This window comes from Mercurialis annua, linkage group LG3, assembly GCF_937616625.2.
Source record: "Mercurialis annua linkage group LG3, ddMerAnnu1.2, whole genome shotgun sequence".
NCBI lineage: Eukaryota > Viridiplantae > Streptophyta > Magnoliopsida > Malpighiales > Euphorbiaceae > Mercurialis > Mercurialis annua.
The window spans coordinates 5,630,751-5,648,878 of NC_065572.1; the positions used below are offsets into that span (position 1 = coordinate 5,630,751).

At 37.2% G+C, this 18,128-nt stretch overlaps 2 protein-coding genes across 2 annotated transcripts; one reads left to right on the forward strand and one right to left on the reverse strand.

Annotated features, from left to right (window-relative positions):
- Positions 1 to 7,985: 7,985 nt before the first annotated feature.
- LOC126671708 (cytochrome P450 89A2-like) lies at positions 7,986 to 9,687 on the forward strand. The gene has a single exon (XM_050365498.1). The coding sequence runs from the start codon at positions 8,004 to 8,006 to the stop codon at positions 9,498 to 9,500; it is 1,497 nt and encodes a 498-aa protein (XP_050221455.1). The 5' UTR covers positions 7,986 to 8,003; the 3' UTR covers positions 9,501 to 9,687.
- Positions 9,688 to 13,662: 3,975 nt separating this feature from the next.
- LOC126674462 (cytochrome P450 89A2-like) lies at positions 13,663 to 15,455 on the reverse strand. Its single transcript, XM_050368908.2, has 2 exons — positions 14,438 to 15,455; positions 13,663 to 14,334 (listed from the first exon to the last, which is right to left on the reverse strand). The coding sequence occupies exons 1-2, from the start codon at positions 15,428 to 15,430 to the stop codon at positions 13,804 to 13,806; spliced, it is 1,524 nt and encodes a 507-aa protein (XP_050224865.1). The 5' UTR covers positions 15,431 to 15,455; the 3' UTR covers positions 13,663 to 13,803.
- Between the last annotated feature and the right edge of the window lie 2,673 nt (positions 15,456 to 18,128).

Sequence of the window (18,128 nt, forward strand, 5' to 3'; positions counted from 1 at the left end):
CTGGATTGAAGAGCACTTCGGATCTGCTTCAATTCATGACGCGGAGGTGTCTGGTCTGTACTCCCAGTTTCTTCAGTTGAGTGGAGATATGGATGCGTGGAGGCAGGTGCCTGTTGATGACATTTTTGATAAATTTGATGCTTCCTTGCTGCATGTAAGTTTCTCTTTCGTTAATCTCTTACTCTTCTTTTTACTTTGTTTGTTCTGCTATCGTGACTTATATACTATTTATTTAGGTGGTTCAAGGCGTTTCCTTTCTGCGTCAGCAGAATGATCACCTGACGGAAAAGTATGAACGAGAGCTTGCGTCTCTGCGACAATCTGCGCAGGCGGAAACGCAGAAGCTGAAAAACTCTCTCCAGGTGGCTGTTGACAAAGGCAAAATCCTGGAGCGAAAAGTTGCTGATCGTGACGCTTCTCTGTTGGAGGTGCAACGGGTCCGTGATAGGTTGCTGTCTGAGCAAAAAGAGAATAGAAAAGATGTGAATGCCTACATTTCTGGCTGTTTAACCGACTTCTGTGCTACTGCTGTCGGGGTGGTTCGTCAAGACTATCCTGACTACGACATTGGGAAGTTCTTAGCCATTGACCTCCGTGCCTTGGGTCAGCGTGTCATGGCGAAGACAGCTGCTAAGAAGAAGTTGCCTGTAGATGCTTCTACGGAGAAGAGGGTTGCTTCTGCGCCTCTAACGCCGCGTTCAACGTCTGGGGCCACATCAACTTCTGATGAAGGATTGGTATTCGACAAGCCTCCTCTTTCTGAGACCGCGGCCCTTAAGAGCGCAGATGATGTTGAAAAGGAGGTTGCCGAAGAGCTCCCTACAGCTGACTCTTCTATTTTGGTTGAGCGTCCTTCTGAAGTTATTCCTGAAGATGCCCTTGGCGTGGATGATGTTCCTGAGAAAATGCTGTCTGCTGGAGAAGGAGATGCTTCTGTCACAGAGACTGCACCTTCTGCGGAGGAAGTGGTGTAGGCAGTGAAGCCTTTCTTTTACATACTTATTCTGTTAAGCTAGCTTTCTTTTGTAATTGCCTTTTGGACAAAAACTTCTTAGTTCTTTCTTTTTTGGGGTACTTATGTTTTATTTGAACTGGCCCACTATTTTTAGAACTGTTACTTTTGGTGGTTATTGATGCAATTTAGACTTTAAAGGGAAAATAACAGATGCCATGCTTTATTAAAATTTGAGAATGATAGCAAATACATCTACTGGAAATATTTCTTCATGTCATTAATATTCCATGTTCGGGGGAGAATCTGCCCTTCTAGGCGAGCGATTCTGTAAGCCCCTTTTCCTACTACCTCTACGACTCGAAATGGCCCATCCCAATTGGCTCCTAATTTACCAACTCCTGCTGCTCCTTTACCAATTTCAGCTTTCCGGAGTATCAAATCTCCTACCACGAAGCTTCTTCCTTTTACTTTGGCATTGTGGTATCTAGCCATCTGCCTTCGGTATGCTTCAGCTTTCACAGCTGTCTGGTGTCTTCTTTCTTCCAAAAGATCCAGACATAACCGCATGGATTCTTCATTCTTTTCTTCATCAAAAACTTGCACTCTTAATGTGGGCATGCCGATTTCTACTGGTAATACAGCTTCTGCGCCATACACCAGACTGAAGGGGGTTTCTCCGGTGGCTTTTCTGGGTGTGGTGCGGTACGCCCAGATGACTTTGTACAGTTCATCAATCCATCTCCCCTTCAGATCATCAAGTCTCTTCTTTATTCCTGTGAGGATAGTTCTGTTGGTTACTTCTGTAAGTCCATTCGTCTGCGGGTGGGCTACTGAGGTGAACTTCAGCTTTATGTTTAACCCTTCACAGTATGCTCTGAACTTGTGGCAATCGAATTGCTTTCCGTTGTCAGTGACTAAGGAATGTGGTATGCCAAACCTGTCTATTTATGTTAGCAACATGCGAACGTGTACAAGTATATGATAAAAAATACAACACGTTTTACCTTCCCATGACTTCTCTTGATAGCCAAGTTTGGATCTTCTCCGTAGTGATTGTCTTCATTGGCTCTACCTCCACCCATTTGGTGAAATGATCTACGGCTACCACGATGAACTTTACTTGTCCCCGCGCTGGGGGGAAGGGTCCCAGTATATCCACGCCCCAAGTCATGAATGGCCATGGACTACCGATAGGGTGTTGCTCAGATGCGGGTGTTCGTATTACTGCGCCAAACTTTTGGCACTTATCACACTTAAGTACTAGGTCCTCTGCGTCCTTCTTCATTGACAGCCAGTAGAATCCTTGTAAAGATGCTTTCCTAACCAGGGCTGCGGACGCCTCATGGGCTCCGCAGATCCCCTCATGGATTTCCTGCAGAACGTATAGACCCTCTGTCTTGGTCAAGCATCGAGACCATGGGTGCGTAGCTGATGCCCTGTAGAGTACTCCTTCTAGGACTGAGTATGACGCTGACTGTCGAACTACTTTTGCGGCTTCAGCGGTTTGCTCTGGTAGAATGCCTTCTGTTAGGTATGCCAATAGTCTCTGCATCCAGGTGTCTACCTCCTCTATGGGTAATACTTCCTCCTCCGTGTCTACGGAAGAAGTCGAACGCTCCTCTGTCATTTTCATCTCCCTGAAACGCTGGCTCTTTGCAGCTGCTGCTTTGGCGATTGCGTCCGCGGCCGTGTTCTCTTCTCTGGGTATGGGGCAGATTTCCCATTCTCCTCCAAATCTCTCTATGTCATTCAAAAGTTCTTTCGCTTTCTCCATATATTTCGCCATCTTGGCCTCCTTTGCTTGGAACTGTCCTCCTATTTGTCCTGTGACTAACTGGGAGTCGCTATGGACTCGTAGGACTTCGGTTTTCATTGCTTTCGCAATTGACAGTCCTGTTATGAGAGCTTCGTATTCTGCAGTACTATTAGTTTATTGCAATAAATGGTATGTATATTTAAACGATAGATTGATACCATACCTGCCATGTTATTGGTAGCTTTGAACGTCAAATGTACTGCGTACTCGATTGTTATTCCCATTGGTCCCTCCAAGACAACTCCTGCTCCTGCTCCGAGGTCATTAGATGCTCCATCTACATAGAGGTTCCAAGTAACCGCTTCTCCGGGTTCTTCAGTGTCTGGTTTCTCCGTCATCTCTACCACAAAGTCTGCAAGTGCCTGTGCCTTCAACGTTTTCCGCGGCTCATATCGTATATCATGTTCTCCTAACTGGACGGACCAGCTGACCATCCTTCCCGACGTTTCTGGTCTTTGCAATGCCTTCCTCAAAGGTTGATTAGTGCGTATGATAACCGTATGCCCTTGAAAATATGGCCGTAGCTTCTTCGCTGCTACTACCACCATTAATGCCAACTTGTCAATTGTCGGGTAATTTATCTCTGCGCCTTTCAACGTTCTGCTGGAGTAGTAAATAGGCAGCTGCTCTTCTTCTTCCTCTCTTACTAGTACTGACGCGATTGTTTCTTTACCTGCTGATAGGTACAGGTACAGAATTTCTCCTGCTTTTGGGCGACTGAGTAACGGTGGGCTGGTCAAAAAGACTTTCAATTCCTCGAAAGCTTTCTGACATTCCTCATTCCATTCGAACTTCTTCATGTTGCGCAGTTGCTTGAAAAAGGGGAGACATCTCTTTGCGGACGAAGAGACAAATCGCCCCAACGCTGTTACCCTTCCGTTTAGTTTTTGGACTTCTCTGATGCTCCGCGGTGCTACCATGTCTAGGATGGCTTGAATCTTTTCTGGGTTTGCCTCTATGCCTCTCTGACTTACTAAGTACCCCAGGAACTTCCCGGCTTTAATGCCGAACGCGCACTTCTCCGGATTTAACTTCATGTTAAATTTGTTTAGTACCGCAAAAGTTTCTTCCAGGTCCTTGGCGTGCTCTTCGGGTGTGCTGCTCTTTATGATCAAGTCGTCCACATAGACCTCTATGTTTCTTCCTAGTTGATCCTTAAACATGAAGTTCACCAGTCGTTGGTACGTTGCTCCAGCGTTCTTCAGCCCAAATGGCATGACGTTGTAACAATACGTTCCCAAGTCGGTAGTAAAAGTTGTCTTCTCCTGATCTGCTTCGTTCATTGGTATCTGATGATAACCCTGTTTAGCGTCTGCGAGACTATACAGCTGATAGCAAGCTGTTGAATCTACCAGCTGGTCAATATTCGGCAGCGGATAGCTGTCCTTTGGGCATGCTTTGTTTAAATCCGTAAAATCTACGCACATGCGGTATCCTCCATTTGCTTTTTTCACCAGGACGACGTTAGCAACCCATTCCGGGTACATCACCTCCCTTATAAACTTGGCTGCCTCCAATTTCCTGACTTCTTCCTCTATGACCTTTCTTCGATCTTCTGCGAAACGTCTCTTCTTCTGTACTACCGGTTTGGCTTCTTTGTAAACAGTCAATTTATGAGAAGCTATCGCTGGGTCTATTCCTACCACTTCAGAGGCCTCTGCGGCAAAGGTGTCCCCGTTCTTCTGCAATACACTCTTGATTTCTACGGCCACGGCCTCTGGTATTTCTGTCCCGATCATCACTGTTTTCTTCTGGGTGATTTGGAATTCCCTCATGTTGCCTACTGGGGCGTTCCTATCTCCTTCTTCTTCTTCTGGATCTTCAGGAAACGCTTCGATGTTCAGACTTTCGCCTTTTTCTTCGGTGATCAAGTTGCATTCACGTGCGGCCAACTGGCTTCCTTTCACAGTTACTATCCCTTCTTCGTCCGGAATTTTAAGTGTCAGCCATCTGATGCTGGTTACCGCACCACACTGGTATAGGAAAGGTCTTCCCAAAATGGCGTTGTATGCCAACGGGATATCTACCACGTTGAAAACTGCTGTCATGGTCTTCAGTGGTCCTTCTTCTGCTTCTCCCAGAATTATCTCCAGCTCTACCATCCCTTCTGGTCTGATAGGCTTTCCTCCTAAGCCAACCAACGGCACAGAAACCTGCCTGAGATCCGTTACTGATCCCCTTATCCCCCTGAAGACTTGCAAAGTAAGGAGGTTAACCGCGCTTCCTTCGTCCACTAGGATCCTCATCACTCTAAAATTGTTAATCAATGCTCTGATTACTAACGCATCGTTGTGCGGTTCCTGCACATGTCTTCCGTCTTCCGGTCCAAAGGTGACCAACGGTAGCTCGTCTGCGGATGCTCTGGTGCTTATCGAGTACACGCCTTTACGTATCTTCTTCTTCTGTGCTTTCGAATAGGGCTCCCCTCCTTCTATCATGTTGATTACGCCCATAGGTTCTTTGAATCTTTTGTTTGCCTCTTCCTTTTCCATATGTTCTGGTTTCCTTTTTTCTGTACTTCCTTCTGTACGTACAAACTTCTTCAACACTCCTGACTGGATCAGCTGTTCTATCTCCCGCTTCAAGTCCCAGCACCTATCTGTGTCGTGGCCATATCCTTCATGGAATCTGCAATACTTGCTCTTATCTCTCTCTTTGTCTGGGTGTAACTTCCTGGGTGCATTGTACATGACCCTATTGTTCTTCATCCAACTGAATATTTCCACTGGTGCTCTATTCAAAGGCGTGAAGTCAAATGGCTTGTTTCCTCTTCCAAATCTCTGTGCCCTGTCGTCTCCTCCTCTACTGCGGTATCTCTCCGGTTTATCCTCTTCGTACTGCTTTGTCAGCGTTCTTCTTGCTTCATCCAGTTCCACATACTTATGTGCTATTGCCATCAATTCTTGGAAAGTGGAAGGCTTTTTCATTAAGATCTTGTCTCTCAGTCGTTCGAACCTAGTTCCCATCTTCATGGCTTCTATGGCTGTATCATGGTTTAGGTGCTCTATCTGGACTGCTTCTTTATTGAATCTCTCTACAAAGTTTTTCAACGTCTCGCCTTCACCTTGTCTGCACTTCCGTAAGTCACTTGAGTTCTTCTGCAGCGGGATGTTTGTGCGGAAACGCCCTTTGAATGCCGTTGCCAATTCTGCAAACGTTCCGATGGTATTGGACTTCAGTCCGAGGTACCATTTCTGCGCTGATCCCTTGAGGGTGGCGGGGAATACTCTGCACAACATCGGATCTGAAACATCCTGAAGTAACATTATCGTCTTGAATTTTGAAATATGGCTTTTTGGGTCTCCGGTCCCATCGAAGGGCTCGAACGCAGGCAGCTTGAAACGAGAAGGGAATCTCACGTCTAATACCTCCCTTTTCAGTGGTGAAAAATCATCTCCTCCTTCATCGTCTTCGTAGCTATCCTTCTGGTACTTCCTCATCGCATGCTTAATCTTCTCATCTAGAGTGTTCTTCTCCCCAACTGCCCTTCTTCTGTTTGAAGAGTGGCTTTCTGCGTCTCGTTCCTTCCGTCTGCCTTCTCCCTCTTCCTTCTCCAGGTCTACGTATTCTCTCTGCTTCTTCGGAACTTCTCCATCCCTTGTTTTTTCGCCTCGCTGTGCGTCGTTCCTCTCTTTTTCTTTTCCCACGTCTCCTGGGAGTGGAGCAGTAAGAACACGCCGGGGGGCCGTTTCTTTATCTTTCCGTGCGTCTTTGTCTTGCCTTCTTGGGATTGGTTCCGATTGTTGCTTCCTCTGAGCTGGTGCTTTATCTGCTTCTACCGTTTTTTCTTTCGCGATTCCAATCAGTCTATCTTGGAAATCGTTAAAGCTCTTCAGCACCGCCTCATGGTAGAGCGGTGGTAGCTGGGCTCCTGGTGGTACATATGGTGGAATGTATCCAGCTGTTACCGCTGTGACGGTTCCTTCTGCGTCTAGGGACGGAAAAGGAATCGGTGCGGTGGGTCTTTGATATCCCTGGTGGTACTGGCTACCCCATGGGGTATACGTCTGTGGCCAACTTGCTGCGTTTTGATTATACAGGGGTGATGGATAATACATATTCTGCGGTGTATAATAATTCCAAGGAGGGAATACCTGACTAGTTCCGGGTAGTTGCGCTCCTCTGCCCATCAGCCCTGCTGTTGACCCGGGTATGGAAACCGGTGGTGTGATGCTCGCACTTGCGGCTTCGATTCCCACTGGGATTCCCGTGTTTGTCCTCAAAGGACCCGTCGTTCCCGCGGCTCCCGTCGGAGGTGGGTGAAGGGGAAAGACCATTCCGTCTGTTCTTGCTAACAGAGTTGGATTGCTGCCTCCGGCCATCTCTCTATCTCTGACTCCGACTCCAGGTGGTGGTGGTTCATCATGGTTGTCCATGAGTTTGTTTCAGCTCGTAGAACCAAAATTAGTTGATTTTTAGGAAAGAACAAATCGTTTCCCACAGACGGCGCCAAATGATGGTTCTGCGAATGATAGGATCTTCTCTTATCAACCTGAGATCACGAACACAGGTTAGAATGAGTCGGACGTTGTGTCCGACCACACTCCGATGCCTAAGTCAGATACCTTGTAAGGTTCAATGATAAATGACGTAGTTTAAAGAGAATGAATTAGGGTTTACCTTTGGTCTTCGGTCTACTTATATAGAATCCTTTCTCAGTAATTGACTCGAGGTCATCTTCTTGTGATTGTGTTTAATTCGGACTCATGCTGGAAAATAGGGATTTAAGTCAATCCCAATCTTTCCGGATTCCCAAGATCATATCAGCTAGGATCTGCGTCTACTGACTAATGACAGCTGTTTGGTATCTGCTGTCTACTATACTCATTTGACTATATGTACTGGGGTTAACTGCGTATCCATCAAGAATAATATCATCATGATTATAATTGTTTACATAGTAGGTGTGGTTTTTAGTGTGCTAATATTATTTTAACTGAGTTAGTGGATAATATTTAATAGTGGCGCTATGCATAAGGACATATTACACTTTAAATTACCAAGATGTTATCTTTTCATTATCGACCTTTACAGGAAAATTTTCAAGGAAAAAACAGGAGTAGCTAGACTGTGAATTTCTATAATATACCATCTTATGCAACTTTTTATGTATTAGGTAAAGTAACACATCACTAATTGTATATTAACAAGAAAAAACAAACGGTTGACATATTATTATTCGCTATATATATATATATATATGTATTAGTGATCAATGTGTTAAATGCAAAAATGGAGACTTGGTTCATAATAATCATCACATTCTCAATTGCTGCTCTTGTTAAAGCACTTCTCGACATTCGTTTCTTTAAATCCGAAAACCCGAGCCTACCGCCAAGTCCTGTCAACTTCCCGATCATCCGCAACATTTTATTTCTCCGGAAATCCTTCTCGGAGCTCGAGCCGATCATCCGCTCATTTCAGAAAAACCTCGGCCCGATAATCACTCTCCATATCGGTTTTCATCCCAACATTTTCATTTCTGATCACTCTCTCACTCATCAAGCCTTAGTCCAGAATGGCGCCGTTTTTGCTGACAGACCGCGAGCTCTTGTTGTTCGTAACATTGGCTTGTCAGGTTATGGTCCTACTTGGCGACTTTTTCGCAGGAATATCACATCAGAAATCCTCCATCCTTCGCGGGTGAAATCCTACTCTCCTGCTCGAAGATGGGTTCTTGAAATCCTCGTCAAACGCTTTGAATCGCAGTCGGAATGCGGCGATCCTGTTATCGTTGCAGGTAATTTTCAATACGCAATGTTTTCTTTACTAGTGCTTATGTGTTTCGGAGACAAGCTTGAGCAGAAACAGATTGAGGAAATAGAGAGAATAGAGAAAACGTTGTTTGCGAATTTTGACAGATTGGATCAGCTCAATTTATGGCCGAGCGTGACCAAGATTCTGTTTCGGAAACGCTGGTCGGAGTTCTTAAATCTCGAAAAGGAACGAGAAGATGTTTTAATTCCATTGATAAGAGCAAGAAAGAATTTGAAAAAAATCGGACAAAACAATGATTATGTCTTATCTTATGTTGATACTTTATTAGATCTAATAATTCCTGATGAGAACAGAAACCTTACAGAACCTGAAATTGTTACTTTATGCAATGAATTTCTTAATGCTGGTACGGATACTACATCGTCGTCTTTGCAGTGGATCATGGCTAATTTGATTAAATATCCGAAAATTCAAGAAAAGTTATATATGGAGATTAAAAGGGTTACTTCTGATGGAGAAGATTATGTAAAAGAAGATGATTTGCATAAGATTCCATATTTAAAAGCAGTAATTTTAGAAGGGTTAAGGAGGCACCCACCAGCACATTTTGTAATACCACATGCTGTAACTGAAGATGTAGTCTTGGATAATTATTTGATACCCAAAAGTGCCAATATAAATTTCATGGTTGCGGATATGGGGTTGGATCCAAACGTATGGGAGGATCCGACGGAGTTTAAGCCTGAGAGATTCTTCGGGGGCGAAGTGTTTGATATAACAGGGAGTAGGGAGATTAAAATGATGCCGTTTGGGGTCGGAAGGAGGATTTGTCCGGCTTACGGATTGGCAATGCTTCATTTGGAGTATTTTGTGGCTAATTTGATTTGGATGTTTGAGTGGAAATGTGTGGATGGAGATGAGATTGATTTGTCTGAAAAGAATGATTTTACAGTAGTGATGAAAAATCCATTACAGGCTCATATATCTCCAAGGTTGCACACAGCATTTTGAACCTTAAAATTTGTATGAGATTCCAATTTAAATATTCTGACCTTTCAAATCACTCTCTGGTCTTATATTTCAGAAACAGAAACGCTTCTGAAATTCTAAAATTATTGTATTGCCGCTTTATTTTGGTGTTTCATGTTTCAGCTTTCTGTTTAATTTCTCGTATATGCATTTGAATAACCTTTCTCAATTTTACTAATTTCTATTTCTAATCTGCTATTCAATTGATTTTTAGAAATGCAAAATAATTTGGTGACAAGTTCAGATTTCTAAACACAAACACATTAAAATTAATCAAAATAGAAAAACTTAATTGGTAAGAATCGGTCTTATTTCTCAGGAATGTTTTGAGCTTATTCAGAATAGGAGTTGTTTCGGCTTTGCTCATGTCTATAGGAGGAACAATGTGGTGGTTCACATGCTTGCTAAGATAGGATTGTCTGAGAATCATACCTGATCTAGATGGATGGAAAATGTCCCTCTTCATATCATGCGCTATGTATTGAGTGACCAATTAGCTTTATTTTAACAAAAGTCCAAATTTTTGCATAAATTTTTATAAAAGTTTAAATTTTTTAATTTTATCCAATTTGTCCTGAAGCGCATGATTTCGTTCCAATAATGTCCATTTATGTGACTTTACTCATGTGCCGTCTACGAGGCGTTGATGTGGCATGTCACACATCAATGCTATATAAGCAAAATTGTGTAGTTGAATATAATTAAAACGAAATAATTGAAGAGTCTGGATTTTTGTGAAATTTTTATAAAAATTTTGGTGCTTTTCCATCATTTGACCTTTATATTAAGTTAATAAAATAGGAGCACATAGTTTATTATTCTAAATTACACTTAAAAATTAGCTGTCAAATTTAATATACTAAAATGAGATTAATTGAAAAAATATACCCCTTCTATTACGCAAAAATAGGTCAAATTATTATTTTAGGTGTCAAAATAAAACCAAATTTCTATTAATTTTGTTAGTTAAATTAAGATGTCAATTTTACCTTCGTTAATTTAATCACTCAAATTACATTCTCTTAATTATTATTAATAATTACTTAATTCAATATAAAAATTAATAACAAATTTAGTTTTAAAATTTATATATAATTTCAATAAACAACTAGTATTTTCAAAATATATAATTTAAAATATTTAGATAATTAATATAAGGATATTGCTTTTAAAATTTGTCTCGAGTATCAAGCAAACCCTCAACGTCCGAAAAGGTTCAAATATGCATTTAAGTGAACAATCATACCCTCAATTTGAATACATAAATGATACGTTGTTGGTTTAATTGTCAAAATTAAGGGTCTGATTGTTCATATTTTAAGACGTTGTGGTCGTTTTTAAATTTTCTGAATATTGAGAACTTATTTGATTCTGAAGACAAATTTTAAGAGTATAAATAACTTTCTTTCTTTTTAAAATTAAATTATCTACACGTATACCATTCTAGACGTGTGCAACTAGAATAATTTACACGTATACCATTCTTGATGGAGTAGCTAGACGGTGAAGTTCATAGCTTAACTTTGGCAAAATCCATACGGAAGCCCCTCTACTTTATCGGTTTTGTTCGAGAGGTCCCTGTCCCAAAGTTTGTCTCGTCTGGATCCCTGTACTTGTCAATAATTCAATTTTTACGCCCTTACTTGGACGGAATTGGGCAAGTGTATCTCACTTGCCGTTAAAGAGAGTATAAATAAGTAATTTATAAAATAACCCCTTAACTTTTTACGCTCATAATTAAACATAAAATACATGTAAAGTATAAGGACCTTTAACTATATTTTTCACATCATCTTCCACCTCTGGACCTGCAAAATCTTCATGAAATTTCCAGGAAAAAAATTCTCCCTCACAGCTCCACCGAGAAAAACAAAAGGTAAATGTTGAAAATAACAAAAATTATGCAATACTCTGAAAGAACAAACAACAAAACAAATTGAAAAATAAAAAAATCGAATAACTTTCTAGTAGGAATTATTGCTGAGTAACTTTGGAGTTGAGATTGTAATCGAATAACCTTCACTGCTTCCGCCACCATCACCGCCGGGAAGCGCCTCCTCTATTTGATCTGCTGTTAAGAAATGTTGGTTGAGCTTGTCTTAACATTTTTGATATAATAACGGGTTCCGAAAGGGTAAACCCAAACTTTTCTACTCAAAAATGCTTTCGTTCTTATCCCAAGTTCCCAATCCTTCAATTTCCGTATTTTCTTTCAGATTTCATATTGAAGAGATAATTTCCATATCATAACACCAATACCCACCAAGTAAATTAGTGTTCTTTATAATGATTTAGCTGGTTTAGCTTATATGGGATCATTATTAAGAATTTGGCTTTATCAAAGTTTGTTTCAATTTCATTATCTTTCTAATTTTATATTTTGTTGTTCAGTCTAGTGTCTACTACGAAAATTAAAATTTATCTTCTTTATAATTTGTAATATTATTTTTGTATGATTTTTGGTGGGGAAGATAGGGGACTGAGATGTTCAATTTATTCCGATAGATTGGCCAGCGCAAGTCAAGATTCAATCATTTGCAGGTATTAAAAATCTGTGTTTGTTGTTGTTGAAGAATACCCAGAAAAAACAAAAATCCATTGTTAAAAATGAGGAAGATGGCAAAATTATCATCTTGCCACTAAAATTATTTTATTTTACCGTTTTTTATTAGGTAGTAATTTTATATAAAATTACTCCTCAATTTCTTTGGAATTAACGACAATTTTGTTAGTTAACGGCAAGTGAGATACACTTGCCAAATTCCGTCCAAGTAAGGGCGTAAAAATTGAATTGTTGACAAGTACAGAGATCTAGACGTGACAAACTTTGGAATAGGGACCTTTCAAACAAAACCGATAAAATAGAGGGGCTTTCTCATGGGTTTTGCCCTTAACTTTTTGGGAAATTCAGCCATTAGCCAAAAATAGAACAGAAATAGGCACTCTCTTAAAATTTACATGCAATCCTTTCTTTAAAAAACATACATACAAAATATATACTCCCTCCGTTCTTTTTTAATTGTCCATTTATCCAAATGAATTTGTTTATATTTAGTTGTCCATTTAGAATTTTAAGATAACATTAGCTATTATCTTCCAAATTTAACCCTTCCTAATAAATGACTCTATAACTCAATTTATAAAACATTTATTATATAGTAGGGTTATATTAGTATTTACTCCTATTATTTAAGACAAAAATCCCACTATTTTGATATGTGCAATTTTGACTAAATGGACAACTAAAAAAAACGGAGGGAGTAATATTAAACCCATTTCGGGTCCTTTTAAAAAAACTATTTTGAATCTTTAATATATTATTTTAATTTATTAAATTTTCAAATTTTTATTTGACTTTATAAATTCCCCTTTAATTTTTTGGCTCATTTTGTCCCTCAAATATTTCTATTTAAATTTTCAGATCCTTAAATTTTTTTTGGTTGATTAGGTCCTTAAACGGAAATCCGTTTAAGGACTAAATGAATCAAAAGAATAAAATTTAGATATCTAATGAACCAAAAAACAAAAGTTTAAAAATCTTAGGGAGCCAAATAAAAATTGAAACATCTGATGAACCAAAAAAACAAAAGTTTAAAAAACTTAAGAAAGTCAAATAGAATTTAAGGGATCTGATGAACCAAAACTGTATAGTTTAAGAATTGCAAAATATGTTTAGCCTTTATATAAACACAAATGTAAAATAACTTTTTAAAACCAAACCGTCATATCTTTATATCGATTTGATTTGTTGAAATATTTTTTAATTATATTTCAAATTAAAATATTTATACAATTGTGTGCGGAATCTTATGTTTTACTTATAAAATTTAAATATTTACATCTTTTATCAATTTCCGTCAACTTTCGAAATACTGTCCGACTATGCAAAAGAAATAATGTGACAATAATTCGATCATATTTATGATTTAGTCGCAATTGATAAACGCATGCAAAGATTTAAATTTAAAAAGTGGAATACAAAAATTTGAACAACTATGACAAATTGACAACAGACCTTCCAAATTGAGATAAATTATAAAAAAATTTAATTGATAAAAACGTAGAAGTTTAAGTTTAAATTAATTTGACTAAAAATAATTACAACATCAATAACCATTCAAAATATTTTTTTTTAGAAGTATCAAATGTGGTACCTCTTTTGCTCAAACTAATTCACAGCTATAAATCCTTCTCACACCGAAGGCGGAACTTGAATATGAGAAAAATAGAGGAGTTAACATATTTTACCACTGGACTAACCAAAAAAAATTGTTATTCAAATTAATTACTTGATAAACCTAGGAGATATCTGAGCCTGCAACGGATTTTTCATGACCACAGTAAATTCAGGCTTTTCTGATAAATCAATTTCATCTCCATCAACAGCTTTAAACTCAAATTTCCAAATCAAATTAGCCACAAAATACTCTAAAAGAAGCATGGCCAAGCTATAACCAGGACAAATCCTTCTTCCTACACCAAACGGCATCATTTTAATTTCTCTGCTACCAGTTACATCAAATGCTTCATCATCTCCATTATTACTATTATTATTCAGAAATCTTTCAGGTTTAAATGCCTTTGGATCTTCCCATACCCTTGGATCCACTCCCATCTCAGCTACCAAGTAATTTACTACTGCCTTTCTTGGTATTCGATACTTGTCCAGCACGGTATCTTCTGTTACTGCATGCGGTAACACAAAATGCACCGGTGGATGCCTCCTTAAACCTTCTAAAATTACTGCTTTTAGATACGGCATCGTTTGCATATCCTCTTCTTTTACCTCCTCCTGATCTTCATGTTTAATCTTGACCTGAAAACAAAATATTTAAAGAGAATAAATTATAAATATAAACGAAATGTCGAAACGCTGAAATGTAGAAGTTGACAAGTTTTCGCGTAAAATAGATCATTACCACTTTTATCTCGTTGAATATATTTTCTTGAATCTTTGGGTACTTCACCAAATTGGCCATGATCCATTCTAAAGCCGTTGCAGTAGTATCTGTTCCAGCATTTAGAAACTCCGAACATAAACTGATCATTTCCTGATCATCAAGCTTTCTTTTCGCACCAGGAAGTTCTAAATCCAATAGAGCATCAACATATGATACAACAAACCGTTCTTGTTTCTTGTTCTCTTCTTTCAACTTCTTTCTTGCATTTATCAATGGAATTATCACATCTTCTTGATTTTTACGGATTTTAAGAAACTCTTTCCATTGCCTCCGCATGAAAATCTTTGTTAACCTTGGAAAAAAATTGAGCCGGTTATACTTACGATAACACAGAAGGATTTCCCTTTGAACATTCTCAATTTCTTTGATCTGTTTTTCATCAATATTTTCACCAAAACACATAAAAGCTAACAAAGAAAACAAAGAAAAATGAAGATTGTCCGTAAGAGACACAGAATCTACAGATCTTGCTTGTGTTTCAATGCTATTTTTAAGATTTTGGACAATCCTTTTTCGAGTATGTCCGTATGATTTAACTCTCAGAGGATGGAGAATTTCAGAGGTAAGATTACGGCGGAGAAGACGCCAAGTCGGACCGTAAAAACCAGTAGTGACGCTACAATGATTGGAGCTAAGAACTTTAGAAATGGCAAAATCTGGTGGACGGTCGGAAAATATAGCGCCCTTGTGCACTAAAGACTCGTAAGCAAGGGCATGATCGGCGATGAAGATGACGGGGATATGACCTGCGTAGAGAGTGAAGATTGCGCCGAACTTGGCATGTAAAGAGGAGAGGATTGGCTCGAGATTGACAAAGTTGCGTATCAGAATTAAGTTATAGCAAAGAGGGCCAGGTGGGAGATTAATGGTGGTTGGGAATATGGATTTAATGAGGATAAAAATGGAAACTAAGGATACGATGAACATGAGTATGAGAAACCAGATTTCCATTTCTGGAAATTCTTGAAGAAGATGATATAGCATTAATTAGATGAGGATTACATAGATATATTTAAGGAAACCAAATTTTTAGGCATGGAGAAAAATGGTCAATTGCTTTTGGAAGTCCCAAATTTTCCAACTATTTTATTTTCGTGACCAAATTTAATTTATTTTCTTTTGATGACTAAAATTTCAATTTATTTCAACAAGAATAATTTTTGGTGATTAAATTTTAATTTATTTATTTTCTTTCATTTTAGTGACCAAAAATTATTTTCGGTTGAAATAAAATTAAAATTTTAGTCAATACAATAAAATCAGTTAAAATTAATCATCAAAATGAAATAATTCAAAAATTCAGTGACTTCAAAATCAATAATCTGAATTCAAGTCGGCAAATGACTGTTAATATTAATATATTTGGTTATAATGCAGTCATTTATCGTTATTTTAGTCCTTTTAATATTAACATTTTATACTATTTAAAAATATTAATTTATGTTCCTCAATAAAGTTTCTAAAAACTAAATTCATTACAGAGAAATTTTTAGGTAGACTCAGTTCATCATGTCATCCGTGAAATAAACCTATCACATTATAACACGTCATTAAAATAATGGCACTATCGTAATATTACTATCAAAAGTGTAAAAATATAATAAACAAAATTACGATGGTACCACTATTTTAATGATGTGTCATAATATGATAGGTTAGTTCACAGATGACGTGGTAGACTCTCTCTTCATTACAATAAAAAAATTTAGTAACTATTGTACATCATACAATATTTTTATAAAAACTTAATTGAATTAGAATCTTGTTTATCGTCAAAAGATGACAAGATATACACTAAATTAAGCATATAGTATTTGTGCTAAATTTAATATTTAAATTATTAATAATGGTATCTATATCAAATTTAGGTATGTAATTTATTATGGAGGCAACTACAAGTGATAGTAATTGAAATTTATAATTTTACTGAAATAAAGTTAAAATTTAATGAAATATAATTACTGGTATAAATATTTAAACTAATATAAAATAATAAAAATTAAATTTCACGAAATTCCTTGAGGAGTGTAAAAAGCCGGAGCCGTCTTTTGTAGGTGACATGAAGAATGCGCATTATTTTGATTTGTGATAGAATATATACAACTAGCAAGGGCAAGTCAACCTTTAAATCGAAAAATTATTTGAATATCAAATATCTAGGATATTTTTATTCAAGTGAACACTTTCCCACTACTATTATAAAAATAAAAATCACTTATTTTTTTATTTATAGTCCAATTTTCAAAAATATTAATTTAATATTAATAAGTATAATTTGATTGTTGCTAATTATTTAATTTAAAAAAAAAATCAAACCTTTGAAATTTTTATACTTATAACCAAATCTAATTATTCTTTTCAATTGAAAGAGACTTATCAAAATTGAAAATGGTCATAAAAAAAAAAGATTTAGCCTTTGAAAAATGAATTGTTAGCTACAGCTGAAATATAATTATCAAAAGGGTTAATATCATAAAAACTCAACAATTTTACACGTTTTTTCAATTTAATCACGTTTTTTAAAACTTCTCATAAAAATACACAAACTTTCATTTTTTTTCCAAATTTACACAGAGTGTTGACGTGTCACTCATTCATTGGTTAAACATGACTTACAACTCAGCAAATTGCAACAATGAAGGAGTGACACGTTAGCACCGTGTATAAATTTGAAAAAAAAATGAAAGTTGATGTATTTTTCTCATAAAAATACACAAATTTTCATTTTTTTTTCCCAAATTTACACACAGTGTTGACGTGTCACTCATTCATTGGTTAAACATGACTTACAACTCAGCAAATTGCAACAATAAAGGAGTGACACGTTAGCACCGTGTATGAATTTGAAAAAAAATAAAAGTTGATGTATTTTTACGAGAAGTTTTAAATAACGTGATTATATTGAGAAAACATGTAAAGTTTGCAAATTTTTATAATATTCCTCCTTATCAAAATTAGGTTAAAATCAACGTTTTTAAAAGGTTTGATCATAAAAAAATTAAAAAATACATATTTTTGAGTGAATAAAATATCATTTTGTTGACAAATTTGATCGATGAATTTCATTTTACCTATAATTTCAAAAAATGGTGATGGATCTATCCACGGAATAAGATGGAAATTTAATTTACTTTGCCGATGTTAATACCCGAATTTTAATGCGAGTTAATCATAGTATTTCAATGAAGACTGTAAATCAAAAAGTGTTTCCTACGGAACACAACATTATAAAATCATGATAAAACAAAGTCTTGCTAGTTACTAATTAATTGTGAAGAAAATAGGAAACCTAGCATCGAATTCGCATTTAAAAGGGGAAGTGATCAGATCAGATCCATTTACAGTTCATAGAATCTCGTTAGCTTACAGTATGGCTTAATTATAGGGTCTGTATTATCCCTTTTTTTTAATTCGGCTCCTCTAATTTTATTTGTCAATATTGAATCCCATACATTTTTATTTTTATAGACATTAAATTATTACGTCAAGAAAATTAAGTGTGTGTACTCCAGTCGTTGTTCGTGCGACTGATAAATTTTTATTCATTTTTTTGCATTAATTTTTTTAAAATTGGATAGCTATACTTATATTTTTAATGAAATAAATCCTTTAATCGATTTTTTTTGTTGAACTTGACTCTATTGATACT

Coding starts and splice junctions, on each gene's coding strand:
- LOC126671708 (XM_050365498.1), top strand. CDS start 8,004: ATGGAGACTTGGTTCATAATAATCATCACATTCTCAATTGCTGCTCTT.
- LOC126674462 (XM_050368908.2), bottom strand. CDS start 15,430: ATGGAAATCTGGTTTCTCATACTCATGTTCATCGTATCCTTAGTTTCC. Junction 14,335..14,437: donor TATTCAACGAGATAAAAGTG/GTAATGATCTAT, acceptor TTTTGTTTTCAG/GTCAAGATTAAACATGAAGA.